Raw genomic sequence first — 24,830 nt, 5'->3', positions numbered from 1 at the left:
CAAGTTGACTGAAAATAAAGAGATAGAAAAATATATTCCATGCCAATGGAAACCAAAAAGGAGCAGGTGTCACTATACTCATATCAGGCAAAATGGATTTCATGACAAAAAGTATAAGAAGAGACAAAGAAGGTCACTATATAATGATAAAGAAGTCAATCCAGCAAGAGGATATAACAGTTGTAAATATATATGCAACCAACATGGGAGCTCCCAGGTACATAAAGCAGATATTATTAGAGCTAGAGAGAGAGGGAGAGAGAGAGAGAAAGAGACCTCAATACGATAATAGCTAAAGACTTCAACACCCCACCTTCAGCATTAGATGGACCTTCCAAACAGAAAATCAACAAAGAAACATTGGAGTTAATCTGCACTATAGGCCAAATGGATCTAATAGATATTTACAGAACATATCATCAAATGGCTGCAGTATACACATTCTTTTCCTCAGCACATGGACCATTCTCAAGGATAGACCATATGTTAGGTCACAAAAGGAGTCTTAAAACATTCAAAAAATTGAAATAATATCAAACATCTTCTCTAACCACAATAGAATAAAGCTAATAATCAAATACAAGAGGAATTTTGGAAACTATAAAAGCATATGAAAATTAAACAATATGCTCCTGAATGACCACTGGGTCAATAAAGAAATTCAGAAGGAAATTGAAAAATTTTTTGAAACAAATGTTAATGGAAACACAACATATCAAAATCTATGGAATACAGCAAAAACAGTACCAAGAGGGAAGTTTATAGCTCTAAGTGCCTACATCAGAAAAAAAAAGAAAAACTTCAAATAACCTAACGATGCATCTTAAAGAATGAGAAAAGCAAGAGGAAACCAAACCCAAAGTTAGTAGAAGAAAATATCAGAGTAGAATTAAGTTAAATTGAAATAAAGAAAACAATACCAAAAAAATCAATGAAAACAAAAAGTTGCTTTTTTTAAAAAGTTAAACAAAATTGGCAAATCTTTAGCCAGACTAAGAAAGCAAGAGAAAGGATCCAAATATTTAAAATCAGAGATGAAAAAGGAGTAATTATAGCTGATACTGCAGAAATTCAAAGGATCATTAGTAGTGACTATGAGCAGCTATATGCCAATAAATTAGAAAACCTAGAAGAAATGGACAAATTCCTAGCCATGTACAATCTACCAAGATTGAACCATGAGGAAATCCAAAACCTGAACAAACTAATAACAAGTAATGAGATTGAAGCCATAATAAAATTCTTCCAGTAAAGAAAAGCCTGGGACCCAATGGCTTCACTGCTGAATCCTTCCAAATATTTAAAGGAGAAATAATATCAATCCTACTCAAACTATTCCAAAAATATAGGAGGGAATACTTTCAAACGCTATGAGTCCAGTATTACCTTGGTACCAAAACCAGACAAAGACACATAAACAAAGGAAACTACAGAGAAATATCCCTTATGAATATTGATGCAAAAATCCTCAACAAAATACTAACAAACTGAATTCAACAAATACATTAAAAAGATCATTCATCATGACCAAATGGCATTTATCCCTGGGTTGCAAAGATGTGTCAACATATGCAAATAAATGAATGTAATAATACATCATAACAACAAAATGAAGGACCAAAACTATATGATCATTTTAATTTATGCTGAAAAAGCATTTCATAAAATTCAACATCCCTTCACAATAAAACCCTCAAAAAATTTGTAAAGAAGGAAAATACCTTAACAATTTTTTTTAAAAAAAGAAGCTGTATACGACAGACAACAGACCCACAGCTAGTATTATACTGAATGGGTAAAAAAACCGAAAGATTTTTCTCTAAGATCTGCAGCATGAAAATGATGCCCACTTTCAACACTGTTATTCAACATAGTACTGGAAGTTCTAGCTAGAGCAATCAGACAAGAGAAAGTTAAAAAGGCACCCAAATTGGAAAGGAAAAAGTCAAAGTATCCTTGTTTGCTGATGATATGATCTGATACTTGGAAAAAATGAAAGACTCCACCAAAAAACTGTTAGAACTGATAAACAAATTCAGTAAAGTTGCAGGATATAAAATCGACAAACAAAAATCAGTAGCATTTGTATATACCAACAGTGAATAATCAGAAAAAGAAATCAAAAAAGTAATTCCATTTATGACAGCCACAAATAAAACTAAGTACCTAAGAATTAACTTAATGAAAGAAGTGATAGATCTCTGTAATATTAACTATAAAACATGGATGAAAGAAATTGAATAGGACACCAAAAATGGAAAGATATTTCATGTTCATGGATAAGAATCAATATTATTAAAAGGTTCATACTACTCAAAGCAATCTACAGATTCAAGGCAATCCCTGTGACAATGCCAATGACATTCTTCACATAAATAGAAAAAAAAATCCTAAAATTTATATGGAACAACAAAAGAACCAGAATAGCCAAAGCTATCTTTAGCAAAAAGATCAAAACTGTAAGAATCACATTACATGACTTCTAATTACACTGCAGAGCTATAGTAATCAAGACAGCATGGTACTGGTATATAAACAGACACATAGACCAATGGAACAGAATAGAGAACCCAGAAGCAAATCCATACACCTACAGTGAACTCATTTTCGACAAAGGAGTCAAGAATATACACTGGGGAAAGGCAGTCTTTTCCATAAATGGTGCTGGGAACTCTGGATATCCATATGCAGAAGAATAAAACTGGGCCCTTATTTCTTGCCATAAACAAAAATGAAATCAAAATAAATTAAACACTTAAGCTAAGACCTCAAACTATGAAACTACTACAAGAAAACATTGGTTAAACTCTCCACTACATAGGTCTGGGCAAAAATTTCTTGAATAATACCCCACAAGCCCAGGCAACCAAAGCAAAAATGGACAAATAGCATCACATCAAGTTAATAAGCTTCTGCACAGCAAAGGAAACAATCAACAACATGAATAGATAAATCCATGGAATGAGAGAAAATATTTGCAAGTTTTCCATCTAACGAAGTATTAATAACCAAAATATATAAGGAGCTTAAACAACTCTATATGGAAAAATCTAATAATACAATTAAAAATGGGCAAAATATTTGGATATTTCTCAAAAGAAGACATACAAATGGCAAACAGGCATATGAAAAGGCATTCAACATCATTGATCATCAGAGAAATTGTAAATCAAAACTACAAAGAGGTATCATCTCACCCCAGGTAAAATGGCTTTTATCCAAAAGACAGGCAATAACAAATGCCGGCAGGGATGTAGAGAAAAGGAAACCCTCATACACTGTTGGTAGGAATGTAAATTATTAGTACAACCACTATAGAGAACAGTTTGGAAGTTCCTCAAAAACTAAAATAAAGCTACCATGTGATTCAGCAATCCCACTGCAGGGTATATACCCAAAAGAAAGAAAATCAGTATTTGGAAGGTATATCTGCACTCCCATGTTTGTTGCAATGCTGTGTATATTAATAATAGCCATGATTTGGATGCAACCTAAGTGCCTATCAACGGATGGATGAAGAAAATGTGGTACACATACACAATGGAATACTGTTTAGCCATAAAAAAGAATGAGATCCTGTCATTTGCAACAACATAAATGGAAGTGGAAGTCAGTATGTTAAGTGAAATAAACCAGGTACAGAAAGACATTACATGTTCTCACTGATTTGTGGGATCTAAAATCAAAACAAATGAACTAATGGTGATAGACAGTAGAAGAATGGTGACCAAAGACTGGGAAGGATAACAGGGTGTGGGCTGAAAGGTGGGGATGGTTAATGGGTACAAAATTGGCAGAAAGAATGAATAAGACCTAGTATTTGATAGGACAACAGGGTGACTATAGTTAATAATAATTTAATTGTACATTTAAAAATAACTAAAAGAGTATAATTGGATTGTTTGTAACATAAAGGATAAATGCTTGAGAGGATGGATAACCCCATTTCTATGATCTGATTATTACACATTGAATGCCTGTATCAAAACATCTCATGTACCCCATACATATATACACCAACTATGTACCCACAAAAATTAAAAATTTTAAGAATTTTTTAAAAAAAGACTCCAGGCAAAGGTTAGCTGGGTTCCTGCTCAGGATCTTACCAGGCTGACAGCAGGGTGGCAACTGGGCCTGTAACCTAGACAGGGGCTCAGGGTATTCCTCCAAGCTCATTGATGTTGTCAGTAGAATTTGGTTCCTTGCAGTTTAATTACTGAGGTGTCCATTTTCTTGCTGGCTGTTGGCATGGGGTCACTCTCAGCTTCTAAAGGCTGCCTTCAGGCCCTTGCTACAGGGCCCCTTCCTCTGACAACAGGATGTTTGCTTCTTCAGGCCAGCAGGAAACTCTCTTTTAAGGGCTCACCTGATTAAGTTAGGCCTACCCGGGATAGTTCGTGCTTTTGATTAACTCAGTTTCAATTGCTAGGGACTTTGATTACCTAAGTAAAATCCCTTCACTTTTTTCACTACGCAACCTAATCACAGGAGTGATATCTCATCATATTCACAGATTCCATCCACACAGAAGAGGAGATCGTACAAGGCATGTACACCAGGAGGCAGAAATTTGGGGCATATCTTGGAACTCTGTCTACCACATCCTGAACATCACACGCTGTTTCCACTCTTGTTGCCTTCAATCCTGAGAATGCATCCAGGAGCCATTCTGTTTTATGTCAATTACTAATTAGATCATGTCACGTTACTAACTTACTACGTTCCAATTAGTCCTTATTGCATTTGTAATAAAATCCGCATACTTTCGGACTGGCTACAAGGTTATACACGATCTGATCCCTATTGACTACTTCTTTCATGTCACACTCACCTTCACTCATTACCCACAGCCACAGTGGCCTCCTATCTCTCCACAAATGCGACAAACTCATTCCTAACTCAAGGACTTTGTAATTGCTATTTCCTCCGTCTGGAATGCTGTTTCCCAGTTATTCACATGACTGGCTCCTTCTTGCTATTTAGGTCTCATCTAAAATGTCACCTTCTCTGATGGCATTACGTAAAATTTCCCCCTTCCCCAATCACTTTTTATTACATTATTCTGCTTTATTTCCTATTTTGTTATATGTTTACCTGTTTATTGCCTGTGTGCCCCACTTTAACATAAACTTCATGAAAGCCCAGACCAGGTCAATCTCATTCACCACTATGTCCCCAGTAGCTTGGAGAGCACCTGGCACTTGGTAGATACCAAACAGTGTTAGGTAAAAGAAAAGGATTTCATCAGAATTAAGTGTCTTAGCATAGTTCAAGACAGAAGAAATCTGTATTTGCTTTAGATGCATGTTTGAAGTCTCTTCACTTGCAGGACATGAGAAAGAGTGGGAAAAGGAACATCACAGCAAAAGAAAATGCTTAGAGTATGCCATATATTTCTTTATTTGTCCAAAATATTCACTCTAGGTATAAGGGTAAAGGTTATGATTATAGAGGCATAGTCCCATGTGGTTGTTTATATACTTCCATACTATTAAACTAAACAAAACATAACAATGAAGTTTAACTTTTTCAGGCTTTCATTTTTCTAAAACTATTCCTCCAGGCAAAAATTCTGAAAAGCCCATCTTCAGTCAAATACATTTTGCAGGATTCTCTCCAGTGGGTAGAGAGAGCTCTGCATACTGATTTCAAGATATGAGCCACAGATGGTGAAAAGTGAAATTAGGCTTGAGGACATGGGTCTAAACCTAATCCAAGCAGCATTTCTGAGTGTTGTTAGGTTGTACAGAATAACATAGGTCATCCTGTAATCCAAGTCTAATGTTAATGGGAAATCAGCTTTTCCCCCATTACTTTATTTTCCAATTGGAGACAACAAACATTTTTCAAAAATGAAGTTTTCAATAGAGCCTCATGGATGTGATAAAGCATTTTTCCATTCATCACACTGCACATTTTCTAACATCTTTAATTATCATTTGTCACTTTCTAATTGCATAAATATGTAAGCTAATCTTTGGATCTCTTCAAGGTAGATAAAAATTATCCTCCAGTTGCTAAAGATAATTCTAGGGCCTAGGGAGATTAATAACTTTTCATAAGCTCAAAGAAAATGATAGAAAACCTTAGAAATCTAGAGTTTTGAGGGCCCATTATTATTAGGAACCATCTTAAAGTAGAAAAAGAAACACTCTAAAGTGTATAAATTTGCTACATAGATATAACATGAAATATTTTGTTACTTATGTGATTTTTAAATGACAAAGTACAAAGTATGATTAAAATAGAAAAAATTGCAAATCAATATTTCTATAAAGTTCTACATATTTTATGACTTCAAACATATTAAAATATGTTAACGATGTTTTTATTACTTCTGTATATCTTTGTTTTTCAGATTTTCAAATTTATCTTTATGTTATTGCTTTTAGAAAAAAAGTAAAGACAACTGTTTCTCAAATTTCCTATTGTTTCTCCATAGTAATAAAATAAATGACTATATAAGAATTTATTTAGTATTAGACATTTTAGAACAATGAATGTGAGGTTACCAAAGAAACTGTGCTAGTGTCTGATCTTATGTTGTTGTTGTTGTTGAGTTATTATGTGAGTTTAAAAGTTGAAAATAAGTAGGTAAGATAAAAAAGAAAAGTTGTTGATTTCTTCAGAACTTTTAATTATTTTTATCTGGCTCAGAGTTACTCCATTTGACTGTGCCCCAAAGCACCACCTGGTTCTAGGAAGAAAGAGCTACCATATACCTGGTTCGATGGTTGCTGTGCTTTGGAGTAGAAGAAACAGAAAGGAAAACAGCCATGGGAGATGACCTAGGCTGGATCAGAGTCCTTTCACACAGCCAAGAATTCCAGCCACCAAGGTGAAATGGGAACAGACATTCAGTCCCATTAATTTTCACCTGTTCCCATTTCTGCTTATGTGTCTTTCCTTGTTCATATACTGATGATTTGAGTATTGACAACAAAATGCAAATACCTCATGAACACCCATTTCTTGTGCATTTAATACTCATTAAAGCCAAGAACTGCACTGGGTTTTTTCCACAAGCACTTCCTTAAAGATGAAATATAGAGAACAAAAATCAAAACACATCCACTCTTGCTTATATGGGATGCAGTGATAATTATGCAGTTCCAGAATCAAGACAGGAGACAAGGGGTAAAAGTACTCTATTTAATGATGAGTGTATTCCAGGACTTCCTTCTTGGACAGAAACACAGGAAAGAGGTGGACTGCTGCTTCCCTGTGACAATCAGAAAGGATTCCACCTGTCTCTCCTTCCCTGAACACGTCTCCATGTTTTCACACAGACGCTATCCTGACTGTCGTTGCCTCAACTTTGGATCATGGTTTACGTTTTCCTTCCCAGCTGCCCTTATCATTCTACTCTTATCCTGGATCTGGCTTCAGTGGCTTTTCCTAGGATTCAAGTAAGTAAATATTTCATGTTAATAGGCTAAATAAAGGTGTCTAGGTTCCCAGTTCTTAGCTTCTTATCCGATGCTCTTTCCCCTATGCCATGCAGGCTACCTTTCTGCATTTTTGTTGCTCACAAAATTAATATACACAAATACGTATTTTAAGGATAAGGTTGAATCTCATTTAAATAATACTGGCTGTGGAACAGTTAATTAAAGATTAGAAAGGCACCAGATGCAGTGGCTCATGCCTATAATCCCAGCACTTTGAAAGGCCAAGGTGGGAGGATTGCTTGTGCAATCCTCTCTGAGTTCAAGAGCCGCCTGGACAATATGGCAAAACCCTGTCTCTACCAAAAACAAACAAACAAAAAACCAACCAACAAACAAAACAACAAAAAAAACCTCCCCCCTAAAAGGACCATTCAGGCATGGTGGTGTGCGCCTCTGGTCCCAGCTACTCAAGAGGCTAAGGTGGAAGGATTGCTTGAGCTTGAGGGGTGGAGGTTGCAGTGAGCTGAGATCACACCACTGCACTACAGCCTGGGCGACAGAGAACGGTCTCAAAAAATAAAATGAATAAAAATAAAGATTAGGGCCAGGCACAGTGGCTCACACCTGTAATCCCAGCACTTTGGGAGATCAAGGCAATTGGATCATGTGGTCAGGATATCGACACAATCCTGGTCAACATGGTGAAACTCCATCTCTACTAAAGAAACACAAAAAATAGCCAGGTGTGGTGGGTAGTCCCAGCTACTCAGGAGGCCGAGGAAGGAGAATTGCTTGAACCCAGGAGGCGGAGGTTGCAGTGAGCCACGATCTCGCCATTGCACTCCAGCCTGGATGACAGAGCGAGACTCTTGTCTCAAATAAATAAATAAATAAAAATAAAGATTAGAAAACAAATCATCTAAGTGTCCTTTGAGTCCTAAGATGATAAGATATTGAAGGGCATAAATAACTCAATCTGATGTCCAACTTGTTAAAGGGGAATTTTAAGGTTTGCCCCTCCACTTGGTTTAATGTGGAGATTTCCTTGGGTTATCAAGCTACTTACACTGTGACCTATAGGGCTTCCTGCATCATGCTAGCACCAAAATTGACATCCCTTTCAATATACCAAGTACAATAAAGATCTGAGGATGTTCTCTGTGGAAAGAATATTGTTTTAGGAATTACTAGACCAGGAATAAAATTCTGGCTTCTCAGAGGCCAGATAAGAGATCATTGCAAATCCAGACCCATTCTCAGTCTCAGTGTCTTCAATTGTAAGATGATAGAATTTACCCAGAAAATCAGTAAGATCCCTTCCAAGGCTATAATTCTAACACATCTGGGCCTAAGTTGAACACATAGAAGTCAAAGTAAAAAAAAAAAATGTTGACCAATAAAGACCGACTGATGCCACAAAAATGTCAAATACATGCATTCAAAGACAACTTCAACATATTATCTTGGCTGGGATCAAAGCTGGTAGGTCATAAGTACCAATGAGTTACATGACTTAGATGACAACCAGCATTTAAAATTATGAAGGGCTCCAGAGCAAAATCTAAAATGCAGCCTGTAAATTCTACTCATTTAACAATACTCCTAAAAGAAAGGTGATGTCGCTGTATATCAAATCTTGAGTATTTTTTTTCCTGAAAAACGAAACAGCTCAAATTTATTTTTGTGGGGTTTTATTTAAATAATTTCAAGGACCTATGAATAAAACAGCATGTTATTCACCAAACCAGAGAGACTGAAGCCAGCTATGTGTACTTCCTTTGAAAAGTGAAATGCTTTGGGAGGCCAGGGGAATGGATCTCCTGAGGTCAGCAGTTAGAGACCAGTCTGGCCAACATTGTGAAACCCCTTCTCTACTAAAAATACAAAAATTAGCTGGGCGTGGTGGCAGGTGCCTGTAATCCCAGCTACTCAGGAGACTGAGGCAGGAGAATCGCTTGAACCTGGGAGGCGGAGGTTGCAGTGAGCCGAGATCGCACCATTGCACTCCAGCCTGTGTGACAAGAGCAAAAGTCTGTCTCAAAAGAAAAGAAAAGAAAAGAAAAATGCTGAAATCAGTAGTGGTTCCATGCCTGTGGCCATGGGTTCCATGCCTAGTAATACGAGACTGACATTCTCCCTTCTTGATTCCTCTTTCTGCTTTTTCTCCAGAACTGCCATGGTTTTATTAGTAGTGAGAAGATGGTACTGATGATTAAAAAGATAATTCTATCCAGATTGTGGGAGCAGCATGTGGCAGTCCTCCTGCTGAAGCAAATGTGTAAAATGTCACTGATTTCAGCAGGTGGGCATCAATGGGGAGAGGCCAGCTGCATACTAAGTGCCCCTTTCAGGAAATCCAAGCCTTTGGGAACTATTCAATGGTGCAGGTAGCAATGCAGGATACAGGAGATGGCAATCCCAAGTCAAAAGAGTCACAGGTTCTTCATTGCTACATTTAATGACTTTATCAAACATATATGCAACCATTGTCATTATTTTAAAATGGCACACCATTTAAAAAGGAGAAATTAAGAAGATAAAAGGCAAATATATTGAAATGTGCTCTCAATGAGGAAAAAAATCCCATGAAGTGCATACACTAGGCAAAGTCTGTAAATCATGATGAGTGGTATGTTTAAACAGTTCCCTTGGTGTCCACTATCTGTTAAACACTGCACAGATTCATGCTCCAGCTAATTTTTCAGTGTCCTTTTCTGTCTGCCAAGGTGTTTACCTCCAGAGATTTTAGATTGACAGACGGAAATTATCAGCCACTCCCCTGGCAAACTAGCATACATTCTGATTAGTATGTTGGGTATTAACACAGTTAACTCACCCATTATAAATGATCCCAAAATACCTGAGAAGCGGAGCTCATCTGTCAGTACCATTGAATTATTTAAATGGAGAGTTTGATGCATTGTCATAGGCTTTGTCAGTTCCTTTGTGAAGGCATTAACCTTCATTTGTAGCAATGCCAATTTGGCTTTCGACTTAACTATTTATTGTCTGCAACCAAAATGATAAACTATATATGCAATGTACTGGGTGGAAAATTGTTTCTAAGGAGACTCATCTCCTTCTTTACTATGATTTTCTCTTCTACAGATTGCTCTCTAGGTGGCGCATTAATTAGTTTCTTGTAGTATTTATGTCATGACAAGGGGTAAAAGTTTGAGACAGGCACTAGTCAGTAATTTAACTGAGATTGTAAAAAGCAATTATTTCCTAATTGATCATAAATGTAGCACTGTCCATTCACTCATATTCAGGCATTGAAGTGTATGCATGAGGGTGATTATGAATGTATAGGCTTGCCCCAGATACTTTACGGAAGAAAATGTCCTGTCTATACTCACACAAAATGTAAACTAACTGAGCTACTCATAAACATTCCAAGAGATAATCCATAAGAATCTAGCCATTTTCTCATTTAGTTCTTCCTCTGGAGGAATTTTTTTAAAAGTCTCCATCTAGAACAGTATTTCACAAAAACTGTTCAGTTTCGAAGACACTGGACTTCAAGACAGAAAATTAGTGAGGAAGGAGGTCACTAAAACAAGCAGCTGAAAACAATAAAAAGTGGCAGTTACTATTGGAAATAAACAGGAAGATTATGTTGTGGGTGCTATTAGGACATATGAGTAAAGAAACTTAAAGAAAAAAATATAATAGAGTTTTACTTCTTTTTTAAATTTTATCTTAAGTTCCATGATACATGTGCAGGATGTGCAGGTTTGTTGTATAGGCAAACGTGTGCCATGATGGTTTGTTGCACCTATCAACCCATCACCTAGGTATTAAGCCCCACATGCATTACCTGTTTATCTTGATGCTCTCCCTCCCTCCACACCCCTGACAGGCCCCAGTGTGTGTTGTTCTTCTCCCTGGGTCCATGTGTTCTCCTTGTTCAGCTCCCACTTATGAGTGAGAACATGTGGTGTTTGGTTTTCTGTTACTGTGTTAGTTTGCTGAGGATAATGAATTCCAGCTCCATCCATGTCCCTGCAAAAGACATGATCTTGTTCCTTGTTTTGGCTGCATAGTATTCCATAGTGTATATGTACCACATTTTATTTATCCAGTCTATCATTGATGGGAATTTGGGTTGATTCCATGTCTTTGCTATTGTGAATAGTGCTGCAGTGAACATATGTATGCATGTATCATTAAAACAGAATGATTTATATTCCTTTGGGTATATACCAAGTAATGGGATTGTTGGGTCAAATGGTATTTATGATGAGTTTATTTTACTTCTAAGACTAGGCTTAGTTTAGTCTCCGACCATGATCAGTCCCTGCACTAGTGTAAAACTCGAGTTTAGCATACTTTGTGAAAATTGATGGATCTGACCCCAACTGTCTCATACATTTGCCAAAGGTACTATTTGATTGATGGGTCAGGTATTTACTGTGTATGTTCAGAGGTAGCAGTGTTCAGAGATAGCAGGCCAAAGGAAACATCTATGACCACCTCACTGTCCTTGCCCTCAAATAATTTAACTAGTGGGCTAAAACTTACATGCGTGGAACAATTAACAACCAAGATACACAATAAATACATTTTAAATATATAAGATCCAGTACGTAATAAAATGTTAGTTAGAGATAAGTGGCACATGGCAAAATTCCAATGGTACAAAATAACTTGGAAAAAGGAAGAGATTGGTAAAGGATGTCATGGAAAATATGCAATGAAAATTGAACATGAAAAAGTGAGCAAACCAGGCAAAAACAGAAAAGACAGAAAACATTCAAAAAAGGAGGTGGAGGTAGAGGTGAAAAGCACAGATATCTGTTATTAACGGGGAGATTCATATTGCATGAAGGGAGATTCATATTGCGTGAAGATGACGACGTTTTGCAAAAATATCTTCCTTACAGGGAGGTGGTAGTAAAAGAATTTCTTGCTTACAGGCTTAATTATTCTTTGCAGTTTTAAGGAGATGTTCAAATGTGGCAAAACCAAAACAGTCCAACAAAAAGCTTGTGCTGAGGTGATTAAGCAAGAATACCAAAAGCTTGGGCCAATAAGGTAAGACAAACACAAACACACACACACACACACACACACACACACAGAGAGAGAAGAGAGAGAGAAATGCTGTTTACACTGCAAGTAGCTGTTGAAAAGCAAACAAGCACATAATTGCTTGCAAGGTATTTATAACACTTGATTAGGGCCCCAAATTTGCTAAGCTATGGAGATTATAGACTATAACTCAACATGATAAAACACATACCCTGTCTAACTAAAATTTGCCAGGTAAAATGAAAAGAAGTTGAGAGACCCCAAAGAGGAGTAAGGGCTTTTTCAAACTGCACTGATGCTCTCAAATTATTGACACATCTAGTTCTTACAGTGTTTAGTGTTCTGCTGCGATCATTCCTGACAATAGCTCAAGGAGTTTCTACAAATGTCCCGACTGAGAAAATAAGAAGTGATGCCATTGGAATTTTTCCACAGGTATCAAGAAATTGTGACCTTGGTCCTCTTCATTATAATGGCTCTGCTATGGTTTAGTCGAGATCCCGGATTTGTTCCTGGTTGGTCTGCACTTTTTTCAGAGTAAGCTTTGCATGTTATGTTTGTCAGCCCTTCCTGTTTTATACTCTGCTTCTCTCCTGTGTGGTTCCTGTAATTCTGAAAGATTGGATGAGATATTTTTCTTTCTTTCCCTTGAAAAGATATTTTAAATTCTAATATTTTCAGGAAAAAAATTATAAGGAATGAAATCTAGGATAAGAGCACAGAAAGAATAACCATATTACTTACTCTGTTACTAAAAGGCAAAGTCCATTAGACAAAATTATTCCCATCCCTACAAAATTCCCATCCCTACAAAATTATTCCCATCCCTGAAATATAATAGCAGAAAGGCTATGTTCTATGGTGTTTGGGAGCATAGATTTCAGAGCCACACTGCCTGGGTTCCTTTCCTGACTCATCCACTTTGGACAAGTCACTTAATTCTCAGGGTCTTCATCTGTAAGATGGAGGTAATTATAGCATTTACAATAGTGCTAGGCTTCTCCCTATTGGAAGTGCTATACTAATGTTATTATGTGAAATAAATACCACTCAATGCCTCTTAATAATCTGGTATAAATTCATATTATGTGATTTTTACCCACTTTGTTTTTTAATTCTATGGAGGACTATTTGTCTGGTGTAGTATCTTGTCTTTTTTCTTCATTTATTTACATTTTTGCACTAGTTCACTACAAGTTCAGCCCAGCCTCCATTTCATAGATAAGGAATTTCTGAAGAAATAATAAGACTGATTTTAAAAGCTGATGCTAGAAGCTAGGTCAGAGTTAATTTTATATCTCAGTGTCTTATACACCAGTAATCAATTGCTGAGTTGTGTGAAGTGAGGGGGAAGAGTATAGCATAATTTTCTAAATTAAGGACCATCCTACATGTCAATATAAATAACTCAGTTGTGAGATTTGTGTTCCCAATCTATCTTTCACTGAACTACTCTAATTTCTAAATTCAGCACATGTCTTACTTGGACTTCCTGTCTCAAATCCCCCAGAAAAAAAAAATTGTATTTTGGGGTAGAAATCAAAATTGTTTAGGTCATATGTATTTTGCCCACATACAATAAAGAAATTCTTCCCTCCCTGAATCAGAACCTTCTGGTTTTATAGGCATTGTCAATGTTTCTAAAGGGTGCGAAGTCTGAGTCCAAATTCCTAATGACCACACAAGTCAATATGGTGGTGTGTTTTAAAGGATCAGCTTCATTTTTATAAACTTTTTGATTCCCTTAGAAATAAAACTTTTCATTTTGAGAGGTTTAGACATTCAGTTATTTAAATCAAGTTATTATGTAATATTTAATTAATATTTTGTGGTTTTGTGGTAGGATCTAGATCAACATAAAAAATAATGCTTCCCCCTTTTAAAATCCAACTTCTGTCATCCTAGACAGGGAGAGTCTTTATCTAAACACCAGTGCGTAAGAATTAAATGAAATCAGAGATAGCTAATAAAGCCCAGGCAGAAATCTCAATAGGAAATTCAATATAATCAGCTTCCAATTTCTGTTTCTTATGTGAGGAAACAGGAGATGTTTTGTTTGTAGCAGGAAAGCAGTGTATTGGCTATGAGCAGGCACTCATGCACCTACAATTCTGAGAGAAAACAATAAGAAAGGAACAAAGGTTTGAGAGAGGATGGGATTTTAAAATATAAATCTAATTGGCAAACCCAAAACAAATAAAATTTATATAAGCTTAATAGTTTCTAATACTGAGACAACCTAACTGCATTCCTGAGAAACTAAAAATAAGTTATAATATGATAAGAATAGTTTTTAAAGTACTTTGAAAAGAAATTATTTCAGTATTTATGCCTTGATTTAATTTAATGTATATATTTTGTAGGACATATTTGTTATGTAGAGTTTCAGGCATTAAGAATTTCTAAAGCTAAGATGATATATCAAGATTTATAGCTACCACCTAATGTTTTCATTCCATCTGTTTGTACCTGGACTGAATTCAATGTGTCTTTTTATATAAAACAAAATCTGGTTACATGATGCCTGGCCCAATTTGCCAAAAATTCAACCAAAAATTATAACTGAAATAAAAGAAATAAGGTATAATAAAATTATAAATATCGGTCCAGTTTGTAAGATAAATTATGGTAAGGTAGATTTTTAACTAGTAATGAAAGAAAATGTGTCTATACGTAAAGAAAGTAGACTGCTTTAAAAATTGCTAGATTGAGAAAGATACGGCATTTCTTTGGCTTTTTGGATTTTTCAAATAAATTATAGAAGTAGAGAAGCTTCTGTAGTGTGTACATATTACTGAGTTGCAAGATAGTAAAAGAATCTTTAGCATGGTACATATTTCTTCTCAGGCTACAGAAATGCACTAGTTAATATTGCTGACTTTTAAAACTAAATGCTAATTATTAATGCCTATTTCAGTTATATCTGGTCTCCAGGTTCTTTCCTGTTGAGGCTTCTGGGAATCTGTCTTATTTGTTACAATGGTCTGGTGATTCTAAGACCCCATCTGTTCCTGAATCAGTCTTAATTTATATGGTGATCATTTGTGAGCATTGGCTAAACCACTCCAACAATTAATATTCTTGATTGAATTTCATGGGGTGCAAAAAATTAAGTAGGTTGCTTTCATTTGTATGATATGGTTAGAGCTTATAAACACAGAAGCAGGTGTGATATCTCAGAAAACAGATCGATTCCTTTTCACAATTTATAGAAGAGCTTTAGAGGAACACAGAAATATCATGCCTTGCCACAATTTAATAGAAGGATGTTATAAATCAATTATATGGAGCTTTCCATGCTCTAGCAATGTTTCAACTTCAAATCTTGATCAATATTATTAAATTAAATAATTCAAAGAAGAAATTGTTTAACAAATCTGTAAGCTTATCTAAAAGGGAAATTTGCCACTTTGGCCTAGTATGTCAGCATGTGCATACGTGGTATTGAAAATAAGAAGAGATATATGGGAACAATAGGACTATGGTCTGAGATTATAGTTTTTAGTGTTGTGTCATTTAATCAGGAATCCATATATTTTAGGGCAGATTATTGAGAATAAATAACCTACACCACCTACTACTGATAATAACCTACTACTGATATGTTATTAGCAAAATTGGTGTTTTAGCTCATTTAAGTTCTTGATGCTATTTTTAATACATGTATTTGTCCCTTTTACAGGTACCCTGGTTTTGCTACAGATTCAACTGTTGCTTTACTTATAGGGCTGCTATTCTTTCTTATCCCAGCTAAGAGACTGACTAAAACTACACCTACAGGAGAAATTGGTTGAGTATCATTTATAATTCTGCATAAATTTTACAGAAGAGCAAAAATTACAAAATTCCATTGGTTTCGCTTGGCACCTAGAGCAGAAAGAAAGTCTATGCTGGCACAATCCCTGGCCTAGCATGCCCTATTTGCAAACTGCAATGCTGTCTTCAAGCCAGCACAACTTCCACCTGCAAGAGAGATCGTCTTACTTTGCAGAAGTGAGAAGTAGATTTCCTTTTGTATCATGGCTAGGGCTCTGCTACAAGCGATACTATTTGACCCATGGTAAACTCACTTCAAAATTAATCTTACTATTGGCAAACAGAGGAAAAAGAGCTTGGAAGACACTGCTTCATTATGATACCTTGGTAATAAATGCAGAGGATCTAAAAAGGTGATGAATTTCAAGAGAAAGAGTATTTACATTCTCAAAGTAGTTCTGGAACAAAAGCTAAATCAACCTCACATAGCCATATCTGAAATAAAAGGGCCAGATGTGGTGGCTCACACCTGCAATCACAGCACTTTGGGAGACTGAGGCAGGAGGATCACTTGAGGCCAGTAGTTTGAAACAAGCCTTGGCAGAATGGTGAGACCCCAGCTCTATCAAAAAATTAAAAAAATTAGCCAGGTGTGGTGGCTAATCTGGAGGCCAGCGCAGGAGGATCACTTGAGCCCAGGAGTTGGAGGCTGTAGTGAGCTATGATTGTGCCACTGCCCTGGGCAACAGAGGGAGACTCGGTCTCTAAAAATAATGATAGTAATAAAAATAAAGAAAAGGTATTCTGCGACAGCATTCATTGTATTTACAACACATGAACAAAGAAGTGTGCTCATTTGCCTGAGCATACCATCCTCTCAACACACACACACACACACACAGACACACACACACTTTTTAAACACAAGATTCATCCATATCTTTGCTTTACAACACAGCATGTTTTGAGTAGTCAGATTCCTATCTTGTCAATGTGGGACAACTAATTTGTAATTGTCTGGAAATTAACCAGTTGACTTGTGGTTTTGTTTGTTTGTTCTTATGGGGATGGAACTGGGATTTATGTAGTTGTGTTGGCCCACTTGACTCTTGTCAGAATCTATAAGTGACTAATGTATCAGATTTCCAGGACATATGTGACCAGCACAGCATAGAAACAAATGTATTTTGTTTTTCACTTGAGATTAGAATATCTCAATGTGTGTTAAGGAGGTGATGCAATATGGAGCATTGATTCCTATGGGACCCCAAGGACTCTGATCATTGCAGTCAAAGCCCTGAGGTCTGGCAGTGGCAAGTACTGAGGAATCCATGTTTGGCTTTAGCTTCCCTGGTTTCCACATCTGAATTCCCTCCCTTAGAAAGAGCCTTGCTCCTACCCACCTTTCTCTCTCCCCTCATTCTTCAAAACCTCTTCTCCCTGCTAAAGTCATTCATACAAGGCTTAAAAATGACAAATAATATATAAATATGTTAAATTTTAAATACGAAGTACATTTCAGAGATGTTTACATTTTAACAAGATATATGACCTTAAAGTAAGAAACCTGGTGACATAATTTCAGTTATCAGTGAGGATGGGTTTGGTTTGGATTTGGGGGAAGATGATAGGAAGGAAGCTTATTGGTAAACTTAAAATCTTACCATGTAGAAGGCTGCCTGTTATACACATGTTAAATGGGCAGAATATGTCTCCAAATGAACTTCTTCATCAACAAAGCAATGGAGAGATCAGAAGCCAAATATAAAGAGAAATCTTTATGATAATCCTTTTATAAGCACTTTAAGGACCTCACAAATAATACTTTATTTAATCTGAATCTTGAATTATTTTTAAACTGAAATCTTGGTGAATCTATCATGATCCTCCTTATGACCTAAAAACTAATAAAATGTTCAAATATTAATGGATAATAATTAAAATGCTACAAGATGCTCTTGGAACCAATGGAATATTATGGACATTTTGCATAGCAAAGAATATTATAGTCTAATGCACTGTGCTATTCACAGTTGGCAAAGATGTTAGTGGAATATAAATGAATGAGTGAGTGAATGAATGAGTACCATTATAAGTGGCAATGTTATAATTTATTGAAATATATTCTATAATATTACCCAAAGGATTTTTTTAAGTTATGGAGTTTTCTCTTTTTTATAGTAGAATGTTCCACCTAGTCCAGGTGGAAATTACTCAAACTCCAGATTAATTCCCCTCTTTAAAAACAATATAGGAATATTACAAACTTCCTGTAAGATGGCTACTTAGGATGCTGAAGCAAATGTCATATTGTAATATTTTAAGCAATGTGTAACTATAGGATTTTTGTTTTGCAGTTGCTTTTGATTACTCTCCACTGATTACTTGGAAAGAATTCCAGTCATTCATGCCCTGGGATATAGCCATTCTTGTTGGTGGAGGGTTTGCCCTGGCAGATGGTTGTGAGGTAATACTCTGTGTGTAAGATATTTAACAATTAACTAGACTGTTCAAAAGAAGAGCACAGAGACATTCAATCTTTGGGCATATTCAATTTCACTCTGTCATTTTAATGTTGCAAATTTTGCTAGCTATGCAGTGAATATACCACACAAATGAGATGAGTTCAGAGTTCAAGAAATGTTACAGGCTGCAAGCATAAAACATAGTTTTTATGGTGCTCCAGAATGTCAAAAGAAATAATACAAAAAAAGATTAAAATGTTTAATTCATGAAATAGTATTAGAAGACTAGTAAGGAAAAATGTATATGAAAATATGTAAAGTGACTCCTAGTGAAATATACTTTTTGTTTGCTTATGCCTTTACCTTATTTCATTATGAATTTGAGTAGCTATTGGACTTCAGTATATCATGATGCTATTGCTGATTTAAAAAAAAGAGAATGAGAAATAATATTAGCATTAAAGATAATTAGTAAATGTTTATTGAATAAAGTCTGGAGTAAAATTCACATAACCCTTTCTAACATTATATTATGTCTAATCTTAGGAAGAAATAAAAACACCATGAGATGTTGGTTGACTTTATTTGACCTGTCTGTCCAGTTGATATAAAGCAACAGTTTGGGGAGGCCCTCATCCCTTGTAATTGCCCTGGTCTTTGTAGAGTTGTTGGAAGAAAATTATCTTCTCCCAAAATTCCATGAAAATTAATTACTCCTAGATTAATTAAAAACCACTAATTCTGGTTTTCATGGACTTATTTGAAATATTCAAAGCTTATGGCTCTTCCATTTCCTTACTCAGTCATCAAATTGAACAGAATGGTGAGACAGCTCTCATGTTCAGCCCTTTGGCTTCCAGGAGGTTAAATTTCTATACTTCTCAAGACAAATCACTGTCTCTTCTCTTCTTGATAACTTATTGGAAGATACTCCTTTGCTTCTAACTTTATTGACAATTTTTCTGCACAGAATTATGTGTCTGGATTGGATCCTAGACACTCAAAGTGATTTTGAAAGCATCAGCCAGACCCTAGCATACAAAATCTGAGGAAATGAAAAGGTGTGGACTCAGCCTGATGCACAAGGTTCTCTCAGTAGAAGAATTTGGGAACCCAGAGAGGGAGGTCTAGTTTGCTATAAAAATCTCAATATACAGAGCCAAATGTCTACAGGATACCCAGAATAACTCTACCTCTAAGTGCCCAGATTGAAGCCATGAGCTTCAAGAGTATGGCTGTGGACAAATATGCCCCTAAAAACTGAACTGTAAAAAATTTGGAGGCAATTAATTTTCAACACTTTTCTTTCAAATTGTAGTCTGGCAAGTGTCCAGAACCAGATACTCTTTCTAGTTGGGAACAGAACAGTGAAACAGCAACTACTATGGAATTCACCTCATTGCAACTACTTTTCTCTTAAATGCCCCTGGGTTTTTGTTTTAACATGATTTCTCTCTCATGAGCAGATAGACAGTTTCAAATTCTTATCAGTGAATATCTCCTCTTCAATTTTCATACATTCTTAAAATTTTCTCTCCTAGGTTAAACATGCAGGATTTATTTTTTATTTCAGATATCCATTAAAATTGCAATAACAACAAAAACATGTCAATCCATAAAGACAAAGACTATATGACAGGGACAAGAAGAGGCAAGAAATGCTGATCACATTTAGAACATGGAAAGAGGATATTTGAGAGGAACTGACTTTGTACAAATAGAAAAATAGTAAAATATGAAACATATAGGCTGGAAAAATGAAGAGCCAACAAGAAACATGCTGGTTATCCATAGCATACTGGCAGACCTCAGGAACTGGAGGCAGCAGATAACTCTGAAAGCCACAGTAAAAGCCAGAGCTGAATATGGAGGATGGTTTAAAAAGTGTATAAAGATCTATGGGCTTCCCAGATGCTTTCCCCAGTCCTGCTGTTATTCTCTGTCCTCCCTGATAGAAAATTGAGATTTACTTTGTAGCAAAATTGAGCCAATGAGACACTGGCTCACAAAGAGATAAGAACATTATAACATCAATCCAAAATGTTCAACAGTCAACTAATAGGCATTTCAGAAAAAAAGAGAAAAAAATAGAAAAGAAGAACATTTCCACAAAATAACGCAAGAAATTTCTTAGAGCTAGAGACTTTGAGATTCTGGACTGAGAGAGCTACTGAGTACCCAATACCAAAGCACTTTATGTAGAATTTTGGAACTGTGGGGATGAAGATATGATTTCAGTGGCCTACAGGTAGGGGAAACAGTATGTAGTATAATCATTTCCACATCTAATTAGACATAGATAAAACCTATTCTTAAAGTATACCTATTCTAGGATTAATTTGCGTCAATGTGACTAAAATGGTGGATAATCTTTTTCTACCTGAAAGTCATAAGCAAAAACAAGCAGATAAACAAAAATACAAGCCAAAACCACACATGATATCTGGTACTCACATCTAGGAATTTCTGTGCCAGCTTTTGATCTGAGGGTATACTGCTTGTAATTAGAGTATTTCTCATGCCACTTCTAGTTGTCATAAAGATTCATACATGCAATAGCTCACTGAAATTTCACAAAAGGAGGATTTTCCCTTCCATGTGGGGGAGAAACACAGAACAACATCCTTGCTAATCTGAGTATAGCCAGTTTTTCTGCACTATGTATAATGAATCAAAGAGCAGAATATGATCAGGCTTCTAAAGAATCCAACTGGAAACCACAGGAAATGGAGTAATGGCTTAGAAGTGTGGAGTTATAATTATTTTGAACCTAGAATTCTACAAATGCAAAACAATAAGAACAACGGGAACAGAAAAGAAAAAGGTTTTCAAGCATGCAAAGACTCTTATACCAATTCTCAGGAAGTTATAGAAGGAAGTGCTCCCCCAATGCAAAAGAGTAGATTAAAAAACGATTCCCACAAAGTGGGGAGGAGAAGGAACGTCATAATATTATAGTAAAAGGGGGTCCCAGAACAACAACAGTTGAATAGATTTAAAGGGAAACTAAGCCAAATGGAGCAGGAGGAGGAAATATTCCAGAATAGATATTTCTGTGAGGGAACATGAAAAGACATCAATTACCTGATATGTTCATCTATTTGTGGGGAGTTTTTTAGTTTTAATTTCAGACGAATTAGTGATAGGTACTTGGAAAGCTAAGCAAACAAAATAATGAGATAGTTATTCCTTGTGGGGAAGCTAGAGTAAACGCACTGATAGTATGCTAAGTGGTGTAGCTATGAACAATATTTATTTAATCATAGGGGTAAACATTAAATATTGATTTAACCAAAAATGTTAATATATGAATGTGGGGGAATGAAGAAACAAAAAATATATGTTTGGTAGATGGTGTAAGAGAGCTGAATTATCATGTAACATATTAGAAAGTCAGTAAATAATGTCTAAATTTTAAAAGTAAGCAAAAATCATAATTAAAATATTATTTTAAAAGATAACTATGAATACCTAAATATAGCTAGCTATAAGTGGCTAATAAGGGTTGAAAGTTGTTGCCTCTGCAGAATATAACTTAGGAATAGACAGAGGTGAATCAGAAGGGTTGCTCTTCTCTTAAAGCCCTCTATATGATCTATTAAAATATCCACATATATAAATTAGATAAAATTAAAATGTAATTGAAAAAAGTGGTAATACATTTCAAACTTTCTAAACCATGTTCCCAGTGTCAAAATAAGACTAAGCAATAGCTCCTTCCTACCAAAGCCACCCAGACCTACCAAACCACAGAAAAAAAAGAGATTAAAATTATATTTTTGAAAGTGAGTTTTCAAAGGAAATAATGTTTTTTATGGATTTTATTGTGTCTGATTACAAAGAATTATTCATGAGTAACAAATATTGCAAATTTGTTTTTTAGGAGTCTGGATTATCTAAGTGGATAGGAAATAAATTATCTCCTCTGGGTTCATTACCAGCTTGGCTAATAATTCTGATATCTTCTTTGATGGTGACATCTTTAACTGAGGTAGCCAGCAATCCAGCTACCATTACACTCTTTCTCCCAATATTATCTCCATTGGTGAGTATCTCATTTATCCCCTTTTACTCTTCATTAAGAGCAGTACTCTGCTTCAGAATGCTGGTTCTCATGTTGTGGTATGGAATCTCTTTTGGTCTAAATGGGCCTCCTGTAAGTAACTTACAGGGTGGTCTTTATTTGTATTAATGCTTTCAGGGGACCTTCAGTCTAGGTAACTGAAGTTTTCATGTTCAAGCAGCATGATCTTAAGTGAACAACTTACTTTTTCTCAGTCCAGCTTTTTTCGTTATAAATAAGAGAGAGGGTCAGACTAGATCCATTTCAGATGTAAGACTTGGAATTCAGTGTTTGCTGGTAACTTTAGTATTTAGATCTCTACCGCTGACACTTTTGCCTCTCGAACATTGTTCCTAAATTTCTGAGAAGTGGTTCATATAAGTGATTTGCAAATGAATGAAAAACTAGGCTCACACTTCAGGCTTCAGGCTTAAATATCTTAGACACAGTTTTCTACTGCCCAGGGAAGAATTTTTAAAAAGTAAGTGGGTTTGCTAAAAGAGAGAGGGAAAGAATGTCTTTTCTTCTTTTCTCAATCTAGGTAGCAATTACAATAAACAGCTTTAAGTAAAATGTTTTTCTTATTGGGATGGATTGGTTTGGTGAAAGGAAAGCACTTTAAGAAGGATTGTCTTTCTGGAATTATGCTGCTACAAGCTCAAAGGGCATATGTTGGTGTTCGTAAGCTGCTGATTGAAAGTAGAAAAAATGTAGGCTGTGTATATTGGTACAATATTATTTTGTGTTGTTTTCTGCTTTTTAAAACTTTCCCAACATGGAACAGTTAGAAAATTATGTGTTGATTTAAAAATAGTAGTAACTCTTCTTATGTGATGAACCCTAAGCAAATCTTAAATTGCATATATCACAGAGGCAGTAAAGTTATTAGTGTAATGAGAAGTGCTGGAGCCACAGGGACCTGAAAACCTACCTGAGCTCTGTTGCTCACCAGCTGTATGCTCGGACAAGTTACTTTAGCCTCTCTGGGCCTCCGTTTCTTTATGTTATTTGAGGTTATAGTAGCCATCTCATAAGATCATTGTAAAAATTCAATATATATATAAATATGTGACATTTATTATATATTATAAACTATATTATGTGTAAATATATGAATATATACGTATATGTAAACATTTAGCACAACACCTAGCAATAGATAAGTAATAAATGGTTGCTGTTTTTATTTAGTTTCTGGAATAAATAATATTTTATTTTCCAAATGAACTGGACTGTAATGTTTAAGTGGGCATCTGTAACTGTATCAACAACAAGAGGATGAGATATTTTCTTAAAAATATTCAAGTTATAACTGTAATAATTTATATAATTTTATATCATTAGGTTCCAACATGCTTCTGGGAAGGCTTATTATAATACTTTTTTTTTTATGTTTGGTGTCTACCCTCAAAATTTTACTTAGACTCCTTTTTATCTCTTACAACAGGCCGAAGCCATTCATGTGAACCCTCTTTATATTCTGATACCTTCTACTCTGTGTACTTCATTTGCATTCCTCCTACCAGTAGCAAATCCACCCAATGCTATTGTCTTTTCATATGGTCATCTGAAAGTCATTGACATGGTGAGTTAGCTGAAAAAAATACTATCAAATCCAATACACATCTTGGTGTGTGCCATGTCTTGAATTATCTTCCCTTTTATACACCAATCAACCACCAGGAAAAGCAGGGCCTGAATTCTGTTTATGAATGCAGTGTGCATGACTAATCACAAAATTGTTTTTGAGAGTGATTATCAGAAGTGAACATGCCATTAAAACTTACAGTCACAAACAGAGAGATGTTGAATGCATCATTAATGCTTTGGACGAAGGAAAAGAGCACTGAACATGCTCCACACGACAGCATAAACTTACAAGTCAACACTAGGATCCAAAGTGATCCAGGCAAAAGGAAAAAAATAGGGTTAAAGAAATCAGCAATCAAAACAACACTGTGATTTTCTATCACAAACATTTATGCACCAACATTTCCTCTGAATGAGACACTGAGTCAGTGCCTGACTGATGAAGAAGTATCTTTCTTGTTGTGATTTCAATACCAGGACCTAACGTGAAAACACAAGCAAACAATAAGTAAGAATTTCACTGATAAA

General features: G+C 35.6%; 1 protein-coding gene across 2 annotated transcripts in view; it reads left to right on the top strand.

The window, feature by feature from the left end:
• SLC13A1 (solute carrier family 13 member 1) overlaps window positions 1–24,830 on the top strand; it is an 84,396-nt gene that overhangs the window by 57,777 nt on the left and 1,789 nt on the right. For both annotated transcript variants that reach the window (XM_003808625.4, XM_055115345.1), the window contains 7 exons: window positions 7,293–7,412; window positions 12,333–12,431; window positions 12,864–12,965; window positions 16,111–16,217; window positions 18,542–18,651; window positions 22,533–22,694; window positions 24,160–24,297. In XM_003808625.4, the coding sequence (XP_003808673.1) occupies window positions 7,293–7,412; window positions 12,333–12,431; window positions 12,864–12,965; window positions 16,111–16,217; window positions 18,542–18,651; window positions 22,533–22,694; window positions 24,160–24,297 (838 nt within the window). The remainder of the gene's footprint in view (window positions 1–7,292; window positions 7,413–12,332; window positions 12,432–12,863; window positions 12,966–16,110; window positions 16,218–18,541; window positions 18,652–22,532; window positions 22,695–24,159; window positions 24,298–24,830) is intronic.

This window comes from Pan paniscus, chromosome 6 (genome assembly GCF_029289425.2).
Source record: "Pan paniscus chromosome 6, NHGRI_mPanPan1-v2.0_pri, whole genome shotgun sequence".
In the NCBI taxonomy this organism is placed as follows: domain Eukaryota; kingdom Metazoa; phylum Chordata; class Mammalia; order Primates; family Hominidae; genus Pan; species Pan paniscus.
Note: the sequence above shows the minus strand (reverse complement) of the source record. Positions and strands in the feature narration are given on the sequence as shown.